The sequence below is a fragment of the Lissotriton helveticus genome, chromosome 1_1, assembly GCF_964261635.1.
Source record: "Lissotriton helveticus chromosome 1_1, aLisHel1.1, whole genome shotgun sequence".
Lineage (NCBI taxonomy): Eukaryota > Metazoa > Chordata > Amphibia > Caudata > Salamandridae > Lissotriton > Lissotriton helveticus.
The window spans coordinates 1,621,719,117-1,621,738,884 of record NC_136057.1 but is presented as its reverse complement, the minus strand read 5'-3'; the positions used below and the strand labels follow the sequence as shown (position 1 = coordinate 1,621,738,884).

Below are 19,768 nucleotides of genomic sequence, written 5' to 3'. Positions count from 1 at the left end.
TGTGTGTCTGGTCTACATGTTTCAACCGTGAAGGTATAAATTAACCAGGTTTTCTTCAGGACCAAAACCCAGGAGAGTGGATGGTCTGCGTCCCCTAAAAGACGCACCCGGTCCTACTCTCTGGGACCACAAACAGGGCAAAAGTGTGCCTGTGGTGTCAGCTTGTACCACACTGGGTAAGCCCAAAAAGATCAAAATACCTGTAAAAGAAGGTGAAGACAAATGTCAAAATTTAAACTTCTACATGCCTGTTACGTTGTGCAGTGCCTCAAAGTCGTGCCTGCATGCTGTCACTCCCAATAGGAATTTTTTTTTGCTTGGCGTCGCAAAAGTCAGGGCGCAAAGAGTTGCTGATTGTGCCTTTTCTCAGTGAAAGGATGTGGATGTGCATGGCCGTGGATAGGCGGTAGATATTAACCACAACTTGCAAGCTTTATAATTGTACGTGCTGCGTGGTAACTATATATCTAAACAACTCACGTGCTTCTCATCATTTTAAGTGGCGTGATAATATCTCGCATTCAAAATCGTGAGGGCGAGGTCATATCTTATAGATAGTGCATGTGCTGCCATACTTTACATACTCAACATAAAACAGACTCACTCACATTAATACATGTAGGACATACAAAAAGTATTAAACTACGAGGCTTACTCTCAATGGGGTATTGATAGACATCATAGGGCAGGGAAGGTTATCCTCACTATGAAACGTATTCTGAAACAAAAGGTCGGTAAATTGTTTCATGAATAGCATTTTTAGGGAGACCGGCAAAAGAGCACTGAGCCGTGTCTGGAAAACACGTTACCGAGCTCGGTTGAATAGCGGTGCCCGTTGAAGTTCTGTGGGCAGGTCTTACAAGGTTTAGACTTACAGTTTTGATGCGAGGTATAAGGCCGATAACCTACTTCCGTCCGCCGCCCTGCTACAGTGAGATCGAGAGCTCGGGGACTGAAATACGGAAGATGGGCTTCCGCGTAGGGCGGAGCTACGTGCCGGTCACGTGGGGCGTTGCTAAGGGCGCCTGGGAGACAGCTACGAGTATGGAAGCTGCATAGGTTCATACCTGGCTTGGAGGGGTTGTCTGATCTGGATGAGCCTAACTCGTTGCAGACAAGAAAAACACAATTGTCCACCAGTCTCCAAAAGGTTGGCGACATGCATTATTCCTTTGGGCATAAGGTGATACAACCTGGTGCCCCTCCCCCACTTCCCAACCAACCAATTTAGGAGATTCACAACAGCAGTTTGCCAAGAATGAACTGCTTGGGAGTGCTTCTAAGCAGAACTGACAGACTGATTTCTGTTTTCAGTGTTATAGGTTCTAACTGATGTGTGATTAGTATTCCATATATCACCCTCCATTATTAGTTTGCTCTCTTTGGAAATAGTTGGAGCATTGGGAACCCATAAACTAACCAGAGAACCAAAGCTGTATGCTGCATTGTTAATTTATTGCACACAGTAGTTAGATGTCCTCTAAAAATATTGCCACAAAATTGAAAACTTATTAGAATCCCTTTTGCTTTGCAGAGCTGGTAAAGTTGAAACTATGAATGAGAATGAGTCAATAAATGAATCAGTCAGTAAAAAAACAATAAATATATTTCAAGCTTCTAAGACACACTCTGTCGAGACAGCACACTTAAGACATTAAAGGGAAAAATCGTCTTGCCTCTTTGCATACGATATTTAAATCAGTAGCATCTCCAGCTCTGCTCCATTTAAGGGGCAAGTTACTTTTTCCTTACTCAGTTGTAATATTGCATAGTTCCTGTTTTATGCATTATATGTAAGTATTTCACATGACGTTTGTCCCCCAAGACTGTTATGCAGTTTTGCTTGATTTTTTGCCTCATGAGACTGGTTCAGGCATAAAACGTTTTGCAGAAACTGTGTTCCCTGTCTCAAGGCTGCTTTCTCCTCCAACTAGTCTCTCACTGTTATTTCAAGTGACAATTGTACATCGTGGTGTATATATACCCTTGCAGTGAAAAGTCACACCAGATTCTAGTGAATTTCACGTAATTAGCATAATTTTACTTAAAAATATGCCTAAAACACAAAATAACAATTTTGTGGTTTCGCCTACCACAACTGGATTTTCAGGAATTCTACGTATGAAGAGTCACCTGTAGGCAACTTCCACTCCCACTTGGTCACACTTTACTTTTTTCTGCTGATGAGGAACTTGTGTTTTAGTAGTCAAGGGCCAGATGTCCAGACATTAGAAATAAACTCTTTTGAGTTTCATTAGCGATTCCTAGTTGGTCATTAATAGACCTACCTCATGCATATTAATAGAATTGCAGCCATCACAACCTGCTGATCACCATGTCTGTTATCGCTTTTTAATAAAGCATTCTATTTTTTTCCCAATGTAGCACATTTTTCATAATGGAAAATGGATGGATTTTAAAAGAAATAATGAAACTTTGCAGTTTCCTCTTTTACGTTTAGGCAGTGGTCCATGGGACCAGTGTTTGCTCTAAAAAATATTTTTTATAATTCTCAAAGAGGAAAGAGCTCCAAGGGACCCCTTTAGAAATGGGTTACCACCAATTTTAAACTTGTGGTAAAGTAGTTTGGTTGTAAAACACTAACACATTCCATTCTGATTTGGTATTTGGAAAGGACGTCCCTTCCAATTATCAAATGAGTATTTGGTAGCAAATGCAAATTGCAATTCGGTAGCAAGTTACTGAATCGCAAATTGTCTTTTGTACATTGTAAAATGCTTTTTTGCAGTCACAAATGGTCTGAATCTACAAATCAGGCCCTTTGCGACTGCAAAAACGTTGCTTCACACTCATCCCAATGAGGCAGTATTGCTCTGTACCTTTTGTACATCTGCCCATTAGGTTCTTGCCAACAAAGAATACAGTCACATTTCAACTGAGGATGAATAGTTGGGATAGTAAGGTAAGAATGTATAATGATGATGAAGACTAAGTTCATGGTATATCACCTTTTGTGAATATGATCACTAAAAATGGCCCTTTGGATTTCTTTTCCAGGTAGTTTAGATTTAAAGTTTGATCATTTTTATGAATTGTTAGACTAAATATTTCACACCTACACCAGATGACTGGGCAGATGAAAATGTTTTTGGTAAAATGTGCCCAAAGTCTTTTGAAGTCCTCATCCTGGCTGGCTGTGAATGGTTGAAGGAAGCCTCGTGCCATAATGCTTTTGTGTGTGCTTTTTGACCACAGGCACAAAACACAAAACAATCCTGGAGGCACGAAGCGGCCTGGGCCCGATCAAGGCTTATCCACGACTAGGGCTGACTGTCAACGGGGAGCAAGGGAGCCAGGACCCAAGCACCCAGGAGAGGACGTTCCACTGTGAGATCTGCAATGTGAAGGTGAACTCTGAAGTCCAGCTCAAACAGGTAAGATGACATCTCATGTGAGGTCACTCCAGGGAGTGACTGCCATCTACTCTCTATCTAGAACCCTCACTTCCTGCATCCATCTGAAGGTGTTCACCTCTTTATGGATGTACTTCATTACCACGCACACTTTTACAACGCGTTCCATTACAACGCGGTTGTAACAACGCAAGTCGTTACAACCACTTGCGTTGGGGGGGGCGCAAATTAAAATTTTTTAATTTACTATTCCAACACCAGTCCCCGTGAATAGTAGGGAAGGTGTTGGGATAGTAAATTAAATGATTTACTATCCTTGAGCGCCCCCCAGCGCAATTCGTTGTAACAACTTTCGTTGTTATGACCGCATCGTAATGGAACGGCATTGTAATGGTTGCGTCGTAAACGTCGCATACCGGGAGGGTTATTGACTAGGGCTACTCTCTGCCTTCTTTAGGATGGGATCCTCTTCCTCGTTGACCTGCTGAGTTCTACTCTCCTTTCTTTATTTGTGACGCCAATTCTTAGTTAAATTAAGTGTTTGCTTAGCTCGGCTAATGTTACTTCTTACTCTGTTGGATTCACATCTCTTCTTTCCTCTGGTATAGATTTGTTTCTATTGGTTTGGCATAAACATTTCTCCCTCTCTCCGTTTGAGTATGTCTCCCGTTCTCCTTGGAATGAGATGCTGTGTCCACTTGAGTAAGTCTTGACGTCCCCCCTTCCTGGTGTAAGCCACTCTCTCCTTAGTTCCTCGATTCTGGGCAAAATGATGTTTCACACCCATCCCAATGAGCCAGTATTGCTCTGTACCTTGGATGAAAGGGCTTTTGCTCCCCCCAACTCTCCAGACCCTGGTTCCTTCTCTTCTGAAATTATGACTCACCTCCCATACTTTCTTCTCAGCTCTCAATCTACTTGTCTCTTTTCCCTTAAGGGCGAGATGTCACCCCTCCCTTCGTTTGTGTCTTTCTTCCTTTTCACATCTTAGTACTCCTCTGAAACAGTTGTCTGGGTGTAACCAGGAGGAACTTTACAATAGTTAACACATTGGGACCGTATGACTTGTTAGGGTGGTTATTTGAAGCCTGTCATTCATACCTACCATCTTTCATTGTAGCACATTTCCAGCAGGCGTCACAGGGACGGTGTGGCAGGGAAGCCAAATCCGCTGTTAAGCCGACACAAGAAACCACGCACTATTGCAGAACTAGCGGTAAGTTTTATCCAGGACTAGTTTTCTCCACCTAGACAATGCTTATAAAGACTATTAATCTCCCAGTTGAGCCTCGAAAATGTCACACTGGAGCAGACCGTGTTTATTGCTAATTAGCTGCTAATCTATTTCATGCATTCTGGTACTGTACCTTGCTTTTTTTTCTACCTCAGAGGAGGACTTGGAAGTGGCCCCACGGTGTGAAGTGATACCAGCCTTAATTCTGTCACTCTTGATGTACTAGACAAGTACACATTGTTGGAAGTGAAGGAAAAGAGTGAAATGGCAAAAGAGTGAGGCATTTGACTGGACAATAGTAATGCGTGGCATCACTTCATCTTGTTCCCCAAGGTCGCGTGTCTCTTGCTGCAAACAAACTGTTAGCTGACTGGGTAGGCATACTGTAACACTTTGAAGATTCCCTAGCTTCTCCATCACCTGTAAGGTGCTACTTGTATGTTTTTTTCAACTATGTTATTTCCTGTCTTCCGGGAATACGTTCTTTTTGACTGAGAATCTTTAACGAGCCCTTACAAAGCAGCTAATCAGCCACTGTCAGTACGCTGGGCCACATCCGATAGAACATGAGCCCTGTGGGAGCATCATTGTGTTTCTTAAGACCCCTCTGACATTTAAAATTAACATGTCTTGGCACTAGCCGCTGATGTCCACATTCCCTTCTTCAGGCCACAGTCAGTGATTTACTGCATTGCTTGGAATACCCAGTCCCCCATCAGCACTTGCAGGCCTGCTTCCTCGGCCTGTGCCGCTGCCCCCCCCCCCCGCTCATCCATAGGAGTGCTAATCTGCCACTCCTGGGGTAGCCTTGTAATACATACCATGAGTGGTTCTGCAATGCCATTTCCAATGGCTCTCTGCACCCCTGCAGCCAGAACACCATCAGACGGGATGGGAAGAAGTGCGAATATATGATATTACCACGATTACAAGTTCCACGCATGGCATTACCACGCGAATTTTAGTTCGCAAGTGGTTTTACCACGCTGGAATTTGCAACGAAGGATTATACCACGCATTTTAACGTCCTTTAAGCACAAACGATAAAGATTAATTTCTTACCTGACACCTTCCTGTCTTTCACCAGCAGCCCGTACTTCAATTCACCATCGAAACAAGCGTCAAAACACGTCTACCAAAACTAAAAAAGGACTGCTATTTTCACGTACACTGCACGTCTTTGGGAGAGGCACTTTCCTTTTTCTTCGGTGGTACTGAAGTTCGTTTTTTTAATTTAAGTAATCCGCTCCTATGTTTGTTTTTTGGGGGGGAGACCCCCCCAGCCCCCCTCCGAGCCCCCCCCCCTGCCCCCCAAGCCCACGCCCCCCCCTGCCCCCCCAAGCCCACGCAGAACGACTTGAAGGAATACCACGTCTCCCCCCAGCCCGTGGTAAAGACGTCGTGGAAGGCACCCTCGTTGTAAAGACGTTTGCGTGGTAAGTGTCACGTGGTAAACGTTATTAGTGGTAATGCCTTCGTGGTAAATGATGTTTCCCAAGAAGTGCAAAAGAGGGAAAACAAGGCAACCGGCCTTCTCCATCTATGCACCGGTAATGTAGACCAGCATCACTGTATCCATCACGACCGCCCCAACTGTGCTCCAATTTAGGAAAAAGCTGAAGAGACATCCTTTGAAAAGGGACACTACATCATGATACAGTTCCTGTCATTTCCTCTCTCAGAGCCCTGCCACCACTCCATTGACATGCTGAATGTGTCTTTGCCCTGGAGCCTGTACAGGCGTCCACTGTCTTTCAGGCTTGGTCCGTGCTATATAAATACCACATTCATACATGCAATGCCCATTACTATGAGTCCATCTGTACCACATGTGGGTGAGCTCTTCAAGGCCATTATTGTATCAGGCCTACAATGCATGCTCCTCAATTCAATCCACAAAGCCCCAATCAGACCATCTATCAATGCTGGGCGTATAATGTCCTTTCCTATAGGTTGTTCTCTGCCATTCCTAGGAGAATACAAGGAGCATATATCATGGCTGGATGCATAATGCCCATTACTATGGAATCCTCAATTTACCATTGGTAGGTATGCACCAGGGCACACTACGCTTAATTTAAAGTGTTCAGTCAAAGAGAGCATCCTCGACCCTAGGCACCTACCGAGTCACTAGAGTAATTGTCAGATAAATTGTAAAGCATAGTTCTCGCGTAAGCTATTTGGTATCTGCTTACATGAGAACAGCCCTTCTTTCATTTTCTGTAACACCCTGCATATGCACACTTGCAGGGGCATGGTTAGAGCAGTTTCTGCCATACATGCAAGACACCAAAACACCATTCACATAGGCCACAATGTACTCGCACAATTTGTGCTGGATTTTCCAAACTGTATTTTGTGCTGCGTAAAATAGTTCTACAGTAGTGTTACTTACAGCAAAATGCACTTCACAAATCTACGTGTGGAATTCTCCATCTCTCCTATATTTTCTGTGGGGTAATCTCTGCACATGTAAGTTTACTACTTATTAGTAAATGTGTGGGAGGGTCTGGGAAAGTGGCGGGTAAATGGATAATATCTACTTGTGAAGTTTTAGGGAGGGGTGTGGAAGAATTTATGGAGGGACATGCTAAAATAATCACCCACCCACCCACCCAAAGAAGTGTAAGACCATTGCTGTTCACAAGCTACACTTCTAAAGTTACTGCTGCCCTAAAAATGACAAAACAGTAGTTAATGTATTCGAGCCCAGCTCTGCCTTGAAGTCAGTTTGGTACATCCCAAAGCCGCTCAAACTACTGCAACGCACTCCCACTGACGAAAATAGTGACAGAAATCTCCACCTACATGTGAAAAGCTATGCGCAGCAACCTTACTCTTGAAGAAATTTGGCCCCATCCCCTGTTTTCAGGGGGTGGATTCATGTAAGTCTACACATTGGAGCACAATTACTCTTGGAAATGGTGAAGATCCAAAAATTGTGAATTGACTCTAGAGTGTAAAACTAAATTTACACAAGCAGATTTACTTGTGTACATTTTCCTTTGTGAATTGACTCCTTCTTATTCATCCATGAGCCAGCATTTATTGCATAAGCATCCTACCCCTTTCTCCTTTTTGCTTTAAATTCACACACAACTGCAAACACAAAAATGTGATAAGACCGTAACACAAGTCATGCTTAATTTCATACACTAACCCTGTCGGTCCCAAGACAGACATTTATTCTTTCATCCATTGGACACCATTGTAGTGGCTGGCTCCCCACCCTCTTTTGTACCTCATCTAGGCTACGAAGCACTATATAAATATAAGTACAACACAACCTTCCCTTTAGTAAGTGCAGTAGGATGTTCTACAATACCAGGTATGTTTTTTAGAGCAGAAAGGTAGTTCCTGGGAAGGGGGGGTTTATTCTGAACGTTGGTCTCAATAACCATGTGGCACCAGAAGTGGGCGACTGTTGGCATCAGTGATCAGAGGTGTGCCTGTACTGGTAAACATCATTGGAACCGTGGGTTCCCGTTACACAAGCACTCTGTTATACAGCCTTCATAAGGAACCAAAGATTGTGGCTCGGGTATCACATATTCTCTGCCCCAGAACAGGTTCTGTGATGAAATAAGTGCAAATATGTGGGACTGGTTCCGGCAGACAAGGTTAATGTGTGGTTACTTTAAGAAGATCAACTTGAAGAATTCTAAACCCAACAGTTTGTAGTGTAGTTCCTATTATCCCAATAGGCTCTGCGCATTGGAATAATACCTTCAATAGTATAGGCCTAGACCAGACGTTAACTAGGTCTACTACTGTCGATATTAGACTTAAAGTTTTGGGTTTTGCCAGCTAGCTCAGAGTTCACTAGAAACTTTCTCGAATAGGCAAGGAGGAGTTGAACCTCCCTGGATAGACAAGAAGGGATTTAGTTTCTGACAACCATAGAACATGACAACTTTGCTCTCCCCTAATCAAGAGTGTATCTCTAGAGTCGTGTGAAAACAAAAGACGACTTATTTTACTCAGTCAGTACGTGCATTCTTAGTCTCACCAGATTGTAGAGAAAAGGAAGAGACGGGCGTGTTCAATAAAAGATGTTATTTATTGATCAGTCTCTTTTCTCATACAAGAGAAATGGATCGATATTATTGCAATACTTATGGTTAAGTAAAGTGCATACAATAAAAGCAGAAGTATAAAATAATACTGTAAAAACATTGATATGGTTTCTAAGCCATATGAAGGTTTAAAATGAATAAAATGAATACATACACATTTACATTTGACTAATCGTACTCAACTGGTGTTTCTAACTATGCCTACCCCGTGTACCTGACCTAAGCCTAATACGTGGGCAGGAATAGAAAGTTACAGTTTAAGTTAAGTTTGTTTTGCCAAGTGACTGACTAAAGAATTCTCTGCAAGGGGTTATTCAGTTCTGTACCTGGAATCTAGGATGAATGAGGGATGGTATCTCTCGTCTCTGGTCTCGATATCCCAGGCTGCCTGCGAGGGCTACCCGGAAGCACCGGAGCTGGATTTCTCGGCAGGAGAAAACAGCGTCTCGTTCTCAGCGCGTCAGGAAGGCGGGGCTGCGCCAGCGGGGTCTGCTCTGCTCTGGGCTTCGGCAAGTCTGGCTGCTCCGATCTCGTCACCACCGCGTGTGTTTGCATAGGGCAATATCGGTAATATTTATACCTTTAAGGTGCCGAGATTGACGTAAGGATGGACATAGATACGTCAATAAGGATGTCATACGACTTGGTCGTTAGCACATTCTTTTGCTGAAGTTCTCGGTGAAATCAAAACAATGGCCGCAGGGTTTTTCCCAGGTTGTCATAGGTTTGATTTGTTTTGAGAACTCCGTATGCCTTATCAGGGGCTGGAGGAATATCGCTTGTCTAATTAGATGGCAAGCGTTATGACCTAATCAGATAACACGTTCCTGTGCCGTAGCGTGGCTTTATCAGATAACGGTTCCTGCATCATGGGGGTTTTCTGCCTCATGGGATGGCTGCTAGTTAACTTGTTAACCAGAATAGGGTCAGGAATAGGGGGATCGATACAGAACCTATAGGAATACATCACACCCACTCCACGCTAACTATGGACATATTTACGAATCTATGCATAGTAAAACATACTGTAGAGTATCGTGTATACCTTACCACCCCAAAATACATAAATGCATTTTGAAATGATCAAATATACAGAAAAAACAGTCACATGTAATATATGCACTCAAGCTGTAGAATAATGCTAAAGTAATCACGCATATCTATACATTATCACTAATTTGTATATGAGAATTTACACATGAAATGGCTCTTAATACAGAAAAAAGTTTCGAGACCATTCCATCACAGAATAAAATAATTATGAACATACCAGCGGGCAGCTAATGTCTATAAAGTATCTAAAAATAGAAATTTTAGTTCTCTAAGAATAGTTCTTACTTTAAGCAGAAAATAAGTGTCCCGAAAAATTCGTAAAAATATTTTGGGGCTGTTGAAAAAAATTTCTGTCCGTGAACCGGAGGGAAAATTGTTCATGGTATTTTCCTATTCTAGTTGAAGGCCAAATTCAGGGAACGCCGTGTGCGAGCTTGCTCAAAAGTCTCTATTTCTGCTCTGGTGAGAACATCATATCATTTAGACTGTCGAAAAAGCTGTCAACAGCTTCCTGGGAGAGTTCCACTAACTCGGAAAAAGATGTAACCATGCATTCGTGCGCATGATTGTTTCCATTGACGTTTTGATTAGTATTGCTGACAGAAGGTCGTACCTGATCAATGCTGCTTTCATCTTGAACTTCACTACCCCTTAATCGTAGTGGTGAAGCTTCAACGAATGCCGTCATCAGGATTGGTAGCCGTTGAGGGCAGCACAAAGCATGAGCCTTTATTGGACTCAACAATGTTTCTGCATCCATTGGCGCATCTGATTGTAGAGTCAGACAGGTGTCTAACACGCATTCTTCTCCGCATAGCAAGCACCTTAATACAGGTAAAACACATCGATGCCACATTGGTCGAAATGAAAGAAACCAAGTCATGTTCAGGTCTCTAAGCCGGGATAGTCTCAGGATTTTTGATATCCGGTCCCGGTATCCAATGGCTAGGATTGTTTCTTCCCTTGTCGCAGGTGTTTTGTCTGTGACATGGTTTGCCATAACGAAATATAAGGACCAAGAATAGGATTCCTGCAATTAGTCCTAAAATGAGGGGAAGTCCGCCAAAAATCGAATGGACGAAATCTGGAAAAATACCCAGTATGGCTTTGAATGGTGTTAATGCCATCGAAAATACTGTCTTAAATACTTTTGAGACTCCACTGGTATCAGAAATATTTAAGATTTCATTCAGGATTTCTGCGAAATGTATGGGGGAATTAGTTGATAATAAGGAGTGAATCTCTGCAGTCGTCCTTGCGACTAGGAGATCATACGTTTCTTTTGATGACGTGAGTCTGGTCGGCGTCTGAAGAAGCACTGTTTTCATTCTGCTTAAAGTATCTATTCGAATAGAAGTAATTTTCAAGTTGGGCCATGCCCTTGCCTCCCTGTCTGGAAGGGAGCTGGGGAACAATAAGCGTCCACAGCACTTGACCTTCGCAGTCGTAGTTACGAGATAAGGAGTCCCGGGCATAAGACTACAGCATCTGCGATCTACAATTAGAATGTAACTCCCATTATAGAGTCTTTGAAAGAATGGTTCTATCTCTGTTGCAGGTGCGCCTAGCTGGTGACATGAAAGGTTATTTGAGTTCCCTTCACAGGCTCCATGCAAACTAATTCCATTACACAGAAGTGTACCGCTCAGTGACATTGCACAATTATTGCCACTAAGAAACACTTTCTGTCCTTTATTACTGACACATGCATGTGAATAGGGCAAGTTCCATGTTGTTTTAATGTCCCCCTTTCCCAATTTTTCGTACATGCCAGCCTGTATATATTTTTGGCAGTATTGAAACCTGAAGGTTGATATTGGAATATTAATTATCCCATGTATTATCCATTCACTGACAGGTCGTTCTGACATTGTCACTGGTAATCTCTCGAGTTTCTCAATGCTCAGAATTGTATAATCAGCACCCTTTTGTGCCATACTGATTTGTTTATCAGTAAGGTTAAAGATATTGAATAGTGACGTTGTGTTGATTAAACGCCAAGGCACATAGCCTGAACGCAGATTTTGTAACGTCCAGCCACGCCGTACAATAGAACGCAATTGAGACTGACCGTGTTGTAACAACAGCAAGTCTTGCGATATTATGTCGATTGCTGAAGACACAATGCTGTCCAGAGAAAAAATTCTGGAGGACAGAGTCATTAACCCATTGTCCACTACAGAAAGTGATTTTTCCAAATTAATACGGTCAATTTCCCGTATTCTTTCTGCTGTCTCAATTTGAGTCACCTTCCAGGCCTCGTTGTATGCTGCATATACAGAGGCTGCTATGAAACGTTTCTGACGCTGTTTGCGCGGTCCCATAATGAAATCACGCAAGTCAGCACCATCAGTAAGTAAAGTTAGGTGTTGCTTAATTTCTGCCAGTGTGGAAGTCTGTAGCCACTGAAGGCATAATTTGCCCACACTGTAGGTGGTTATTATTCCTGGGTGTTGTCTTTGGGAATATCTAGGGTCTGGCCTGGTCATTTTGAACCCCTGTGTTTTGTTCAGGAATCTGTTTTGACAGTTATTAGTATCTGTGGGCCAGATCAACCACTGTTTCCAATCAGGATGTGTTCTGTTTTGGTTTAATACATAATTTACGTCTATCTCTTCATCTGTGGAGCTATTGCTGTTCATTGTTGGTTTTGGAATAGACGGTTTATTTAAGTCTTTGATTTTGGCTAAGCCAAGACAGGTAGTTTGTTGAACAGTGTCATTTAAATATATAATTTGTTCTGGGATCATGCAGGCTCTAAACAAAGATTCTATACCCTGTACTTGCCATTCTTTTGTACCCCAAACACTTTTTACTTCAACATTTTTGTCCCAATAATCAAAACCAAAAGTATTCATTTGTTCAAAGAATGAGTCTGAATATATCAATTTCGTGTTTGTTATCATGGTCTTTGTCCCTGTCTTATTTGACAATTTGAAATAAAATGTTTCGGCATTACTTGTGTTAAAACCTGAAAAGTATGAATATTTGTCATAAACGGTTCTTGAGCTTCCTTTTGGAGGGGTTGCACAATGTTCCCATTGATTATAATTTAAAACATTTCTAGGTTGTGCAGATCTATGTAGAAAATGGTTGCCATAGTGGTTATAACAGTACATACTATCATAATTTGTCGAACCCTGCAAATAATCATGTTTGGTAAATTTAGCAGACATCACTAAGTCAGACATCATATTATTTATACTTTCAAAGTCCCAATCATCAGCAAATGAGCTTGGTTTTACAAAGTCACTCAACGAGATCTTAATTTGGTGTGGATATTTCAGGATTTCAACCGGCCCATAAATTTCGTAGTCAGTTTTGTCCCATGCTACCCCACCCGGTATAGGATTGGCTGTGAAGTTGACTGAAGAAAGTTCTCTTTTCTCGACGTGTGAAGATGTGTGTGGTTTGAGGATCAAGTTGATTTTCTGACTTGCTGTGTCCATTTTAGCATATTTTCCCTCAATGAAGCGTCCCAAAGTTAGTACCATGATGAGCCAAAGTATGAGGATAAATGCACCAAAACCCACCCAAAATTCAATCCATGGAGAAATTAGATATGTTTCTTTCAGTTGTTTCAAAAGTACTTTAACTTTATCTTTAAAGGTTTTTGTTGATGGCTGTGTTTTTGATTCATTGAAGCCTTCAGAGGAATCATCGAAGTTTATGAAGTAGCCGGATGCAGTTCTGTCAATTGTTCCAATTGCTTCAGGATTACTGTTTCTTGCATAGTCGTTTGTTACTTCATTATAGATTGGTGTGTCTCTGTTAAATGTTTTTATTTGGGTTTTCAGAGGTCTAAGTTCCATTGCATTGTTGCATAGTCCTTGTTGTAGTTCTGTAGGCGTTTCGAATGTGATTAGCCTCTTAGATTGAACCTCTGTGTTAGTAGCAAATCTTGGTGTTCTACTACTTCTCGGGAGTCCACTTGGCCTACTATTTGTTATCGGCCACATGTTGTGGTTTTACCAGGTCGATGGATACAACTCGGTTCTCCTCTTTACCAGCAAGCGGCGGTAGTACAACTGATCTTGTCCCGTTGACAGACAAGACAGGAACTGCTTTTCTGTAAGAAGGCCCAAATTCCTTCTTTACCGCGATCTTTTCTCTGACTAGATCCCCGACTTTTGGAATCCAGACAGGTCTTGCTGGGACAGGTGGTGGTTCTTCAGTGGTTGTTGGCTGCTGTTTCAACTTTATGTTGCTCAGGTCTTTTCTTGTTTCGTTTAAGTCCTGCAAAACAGCCAAACGATCTTTGATATCAAAGCATTTTTCCTTCACCACTGAAGTCTGACTGTCGAGATCTAAGACTAACATCCTAGTTCCAAATAATAATTCGTACGGACTGAATCCCTTCAGAGAATTTCTTGGCAAGTTATTTAGACTACGTTGGACACTTATTAGATGTTTGACCCACCCAGCTCCCGAACCTAATATCCTTTCTGTTATAGATAGCTTTATGCCTTGGTTTTTTCTTTACACCATCCCGTATCCCTCAGGAAGGAAGTGAGAAGAGTCCCGCTGTGCTATGCTCATTTGGCCATGTTTCCCCTCAGGCTGGAGGGCTAGAGTGAAAACAATGGTCAAACGTAGCATGCTTCTAGCGTATATGCCATTTAGACTCGCAAATCTTTGTATAACAGTCCAGACGTCAGCCGAGTGCTGGTGATCTACATTATAAGTGGAAACTAGCCTGTATATGTTAATCGGACGCTTTGCTTTTTACTGTTGATCTTTTCTGGAGTGAAACGACACGGTATTACACCGTTTCTCTCACCACTGCGATTTCTGTTACAGTTTGGGCAGTTCTTTACAAAAATGGTATGATGCAGGCTCATGCCTGGCCACCAGTACCTTGATTGTAATTCTTCCAGAGAATCTTTTATTTTGAGGTGTCTGAGACCCTCGCCCATATGTGCGTCTGCTATTAACAAGTCTCTCCTGTCCATGTTTGGAATCACTCTATCCCCCACTCCAGGGATTCGAGCAAAAGGGACGGAGTTTGCATCGATTATGTATGTATATTTTACTGGAAAGCCTTTCGGGAGTGTTTCTATCGAATCCTTTTCTGTAGCGCTGACAGCCTGTAATATTTCGCTGTCTATTTTTGTTTTTGACCGTGTGATGGCAGCTACGGAAGCCGTTTGCACAGCTGCCTTCGCGGCCTCATCAGCCAATGAATTCCCTGCAACGTGAACGCCATCACGTTGATGACTCAGCGTATGTATCACGTGAGTCTTTGGTAGTTCTTTTTGTAATAGAACTACTTGTTCCCAGAGCATCTTATGCTTGATTGTGCCTCCTTTTGCATCCTTAAAGCCATTCTGAAGCCAGATCTGCAAGTATTCATTGTAAGACTGAACGCAGTAATACGAATCGCACACTATGAGTGTGGGGAATTCTCGATCGGTATTTTCAAGCGCCATCTTAAACGCCAGTAGTTCAGCTCGCTGAGCTGTACAATCTCCTAGAGATTGTGTCTTAGTGATAGCCGGTTTGAATTTTCCTTCGTGCCAGCGACCTTTAACAATCGCGCACGCAGCACTGTAAGCTTGTTTACCCCCTACTGCGGGTTGTCCTGATCCGTCTGTATATATTATACAGCCGTAATGTTCTAGAGGCAGAATTTCGGTCGGCGGAGGACATTCAAATTCATATTGGAGAAATTCTTGTGTTTTTAAGTTAGGATCAAATTCGTATGCCACGTCTGTTGCAGCAAGAGAATTAGCCCATTGTATCCATCTCGGATGGAGCGCTTTAGCATTTGGAATGCTTGCTTTTGTTACAGCCTCTAGGGCTGGTATTGGTGTCACGATTATTATTCGTTTACCTTGTGCCAGGGCTCGTTCTTTTGCTATAGCTGTCTGTGTTGCAGTAAGAATTTTTTCCGTTGGGCTAAATTTCATTTCAGCCTTAGTGTACAAGTGTGATTTGAATGCAATCGGTACCTTTTCTCCCTCATTAGAGGTCAGGTATGTGAATCCGCATCTTCCTGGGATGACTCAAATCACAAGATTGCGTGTGTTATCACGTGTTTCTAATTTTGTTTTAATTAACATGTCTGTTTGTAAGGATCTCAAAATTTCTGTGTGTATTTGAGTCCAATTGGTTCTTTTAAAATCTGGTTTTATTAGATCATAAAGGGGTTTGACCCTTTCTGCGTAATTTGCAATGTATGTTCTTCCGAAATTTAGGAAGCCTAGAATTGACTGTAGGTTTTTTAGTGTTCTAGGTGCTTGGAGTACGGCACATTTCTCTAGGAAATTGTCAGCCAGGCTTTTGCCTTCACTTGATAATTCGTATCCTAAGAACAGGACTGTTAGATGGGCAATTCTGGATTTTTTAAAGTTGAATTTGTAACCCTCTGCTGCGAACCCAAGTATTATGGTTGGTGTTCACTCTCTTCAAGTGAGTATCTAAGTCATCATCTGTTAAGTATATGTCGTCGACATAAGATAATGCTTCGTCATCATATGTTTGTAGTAATTCTGTTACTCTCGCTGAGAATACCCCTGGGCTATTCTTGTACCCCTGGGCTAACCGACAGAATTGTTTTTGAGTGCCATTTATTGAGAATGCAGACAAATATCTGCTCTCTGGTGCTATGTTTTGACAAAAGAATCCATTAGAGATGTCTAATGTTGTTTTGTATTTTTTGCGCACTATGTTATTCATTAGTGCAGCACTATGCGAGTTTTGCACTGCAAAAGTTTTGCAACATGAGTTAAGGTGTCGGTAATCCAAAACTAGACGATATGATTTGTCTGGTTTGGAGACCGGAAAAAAAGGGTTGTTCATTTGTGAGGTGCAAGTTTCAATCACCCCCTGGTATTCTAGTTGATCTAGGATTTCTTTTACCTGTTTTTTAGCTTCTTGCTTAATTGGGTACTGTCTTTGTGCAGTAGGTTGTGATTTTAACTGGATTTTGTGAGGAGGAGAGTCCTCATCCCATCCTACATGATTTTTATATAAAGCAGGAGCTTGAGCTACTGCCCACTTTCTGGCAAGTGTGTATTTTTTATGAATTGGGATATGATTTGAGAAGGCAGGCATAATTATTTCTTCGCCATGAGGGCACTCCCTGACAAACTCTGGTGGCCAGTCTTTTTCAGCTAGAAGGATGTCATAGCCCTTGGAGAGATTATCCCAAAATAGTCCCCTTATTTTTCTAGTCTTATCCCCTTCTATACGTAAAGTTATTTCATATATTTTGTGAGGTTTGCTAACTCTGGTGTCTGCAGTTTCCACTTGAAGATATTCATTCGTGTCCACTGTCTCCAGAAGATTCATAAGGACTTTGCGAGCTATGCTCACTTCTGCTGCGCTGTCTAGCATTGTCTGAGCCCATTCTCCGTTTTTCAGTTGTGTCCTCAGTATTCTCGGCATTGTTAACTACCTTGATACTGGCTACCTTCTTTTTTTGGAAATTGTAATTTCTTTTTTAGATGAGCAGGTTCCTTGTCTTTGGACTTGGCGTGCTCTTCTCTTTGTTCTGATCGTCCTCTTCTTTCCGATTTCTGCGAGGAAGTCTGAAAAGATTGAGAGGGACGTGTATCAATGTCTTGATATCTATCAGGCTTCTTTATATTATCCCTATTTCTAAGGTTATATCTTTTCCCAGAGGGGTCACTTTGGGGTGACCTGTGTCTTTGGTTCGGAGATTTTTCTCTCCGCCTAGGAGACCTTCCTCTGGACTGGAATTTCTTTTCTTTAGGATTGGATTGTTTGTTTCCATCCCAGCTCTTTTTTTGTGATGTTGAATTATTATTAAAAAATTTTTTTTCAGGACTTTCAATCAGTTGTGGTTTTACTGGTATTCCACCTAAACTATCTCTACCTAGTTCCTCATAGGATTTTTCTATAATTCTGGCAATTTCAGCTGGTTGGTCTGCTATATCTGTCTCCTTTAACCTCTGGCGGATCGCCACATTTGCTGCTTCTCCCTTTATGTTGGCTAGTAATATAGCCGAGACCTGCTTGAAGTCTTTCAGTAATTTCATACCAAGAGTTAAAGCGGGTTCTGGACCGTATTCGTCTTGAATTTGTTTTAGCACATCTGGTATTACCGAAATGGACGGAATACCGTGCGTTTTTGTGTAGATGGAAGCAAAGACTGTACCCCAAGTGTCACAGTCCTCCATGTGTGGTGCGATTCCCATTGGAAGACAGATAGTCAGAATCCTGTGTTTTTCTAACGGGGTGGTGTCTGGAAACACCGCCTCTATTTGGGTGATTTTTTGTGCTAACCAGAATGGTATTTGTTCCCGTTTAGCTGGCACTTTACCTAGGCAGGATTGTATGTTCTGTGGTGTAATTTTATTTGTGTTCCCCTGGTGAGGGGTCAGCTGTGGAATTTTAATTGCTGGTTGAATTGTTGAAGTCCGCATCACATATTGGACTAATTGTCTATGTAATTTTATTAATTGTTTTAGCTGTGTTAAAAGCTCTGCTGCAGACATCCCATCGATGTCTGGATGTGGTGTGTAACCGGCTAGAACCGGCCACGTTGCTCCTGGTCTACCTAATGGACCGAGCCTGGTGATGTGATTATTATGTTTTAGGGCGCCATTAAATAAGAGCAGATGCTCTTGAAATTTAAGTGGTACTTCCACCTCCTCGAAAGGAGTAGGAGTGTACTCATTAGGAGGGTCCTCTGTTTTGTAATAGTGGAAGTACTTTGTTACAGCATTTGCTGCTGGAAAATGTATCCATGAATAATATACCTCTGTCTGCCGATATTCGTGTGCCTCAATCACGAATATGACTGTGCCACCTCTAGGTGTCAGTCCATTTTCTATAAGTTTTAAAGTTATAGATTTCCTCTTGATGACCGGGATGAGTATTATATCCGGGTCTGTGTCTTGCAGTGCATTATCAGCTGCTGCGAGTTCAGTTGCTATCCTAACTGTCTCTCTTTCTTCATCACTGTCTACCATTTTACCGACAGGAAGGTTATTTAGTTTGTTTGCAGATCAGGTTTCTTATGGAAACAAAGATTAGATGCACAATATTTTGGAACAGTGTATCCTTCAACGTTGACTAAACCAAGGACCATACATAGGAGTTTCCTCCTGCGAGGTCTGGCGGATATTACCTTTTACCCACTCCAGACGTCTTTGGAGTATTATGGGAAAAAAGGGGTCTGAGTGAAAAAGCACGACTGAGTTACTCTAAATGTCTTACGTTAGTTTTATCGCCCTTCCAAACGCGTTGGGCGCCATGTAGTGTAGTTCCTATTATCCCAATAGGCTCTGCGCATTGGAATAATACCTTCAATAGTATAGGCCTAGACCAGACGTTAACTAGGTCTACTACTGTCGATATTAGACTTAAAGTTTTGGGTTTTGCCAGCTAGCTCAGAGTTCACTAGAAACTTTCTCGAATAGGCAAGGAGGAGTTGAACCTCCCTGGATAGACAAGAAGGGATTTAGTTTCTGACAAGCATAGAACATGACAACTTTGCTCTCCCCTAATCAAGAGTGTATCTCTAGAGTCGTGTGAAAACAAAAGACGACTTATTTTACTCAGTCAGTACGTGCATTCTTAGTCTCACCAGATTGTAGAGAAAAGGAAGAGACGGGCGTGTTCAATAAAAGATGTTATTTATTGATCAGTCTCTTTTCTCATACAAGAGAAATGGATCGATATTATTGCAATACTTATGGTTAAGTAAAGTGCATACAATAAAAGCAGAAGTATAAAATAATACTGTAAAAACATTGATATGGTTTCTAAGCCATATGAAGGTTTAAAATGAATAAAATGAATACATACACATTTACATTTGACTAATCGTACTCAACTGGTGTTTCTAACTACGCCTACCCCGTGTACCTGACCTAAGCCTAATACGTGGGCGGGAATAGAAAGTTACAGTTTAAGTTAAGTTTGTTTTGCCAAGTGACTGACTAAAGAATTCTCTGCAAGGGGTTATTCAGTTCTGTACCTGGAATCTAGGATGAATGAGGGATGGTATCTCTCGTCTCTGGTCTCGATATCCCAGGCTGCCTGCGAGGGCTACCCGGAAG

At 42.0% G+C, this 19,768-nt stretch overlaps 1 protein-coding gene across 8 annotated transcripts in view; it reads left to right on the top strand.

The window, feature by feature from the left end:
• ZNF385A (zinc finger protein 385A) overlaps positions 1-19,768 on the top strand; it is a 483,068-nt gene that overhangs the window by 442,338 nt on the left and 20,962 nt on the right. For all 8 annotated transcript variants that reach the window (XM_078688401.1, XM_078688410.1, XM_078688394.1 and 5 more), the window contains 2 exons: positions 3,217-3,395; positions 4,495-4,590. In XM_078688401.1, coding sequence (XP_078544527.1) covers positions 3,217-3,395; positions 4,495-4,590 — 275 coding nt within the window. The remainder of the gene's footprint in view (positions 1-3,216; positions 3,396-4,494; positions 4,591-19,768) is intronic.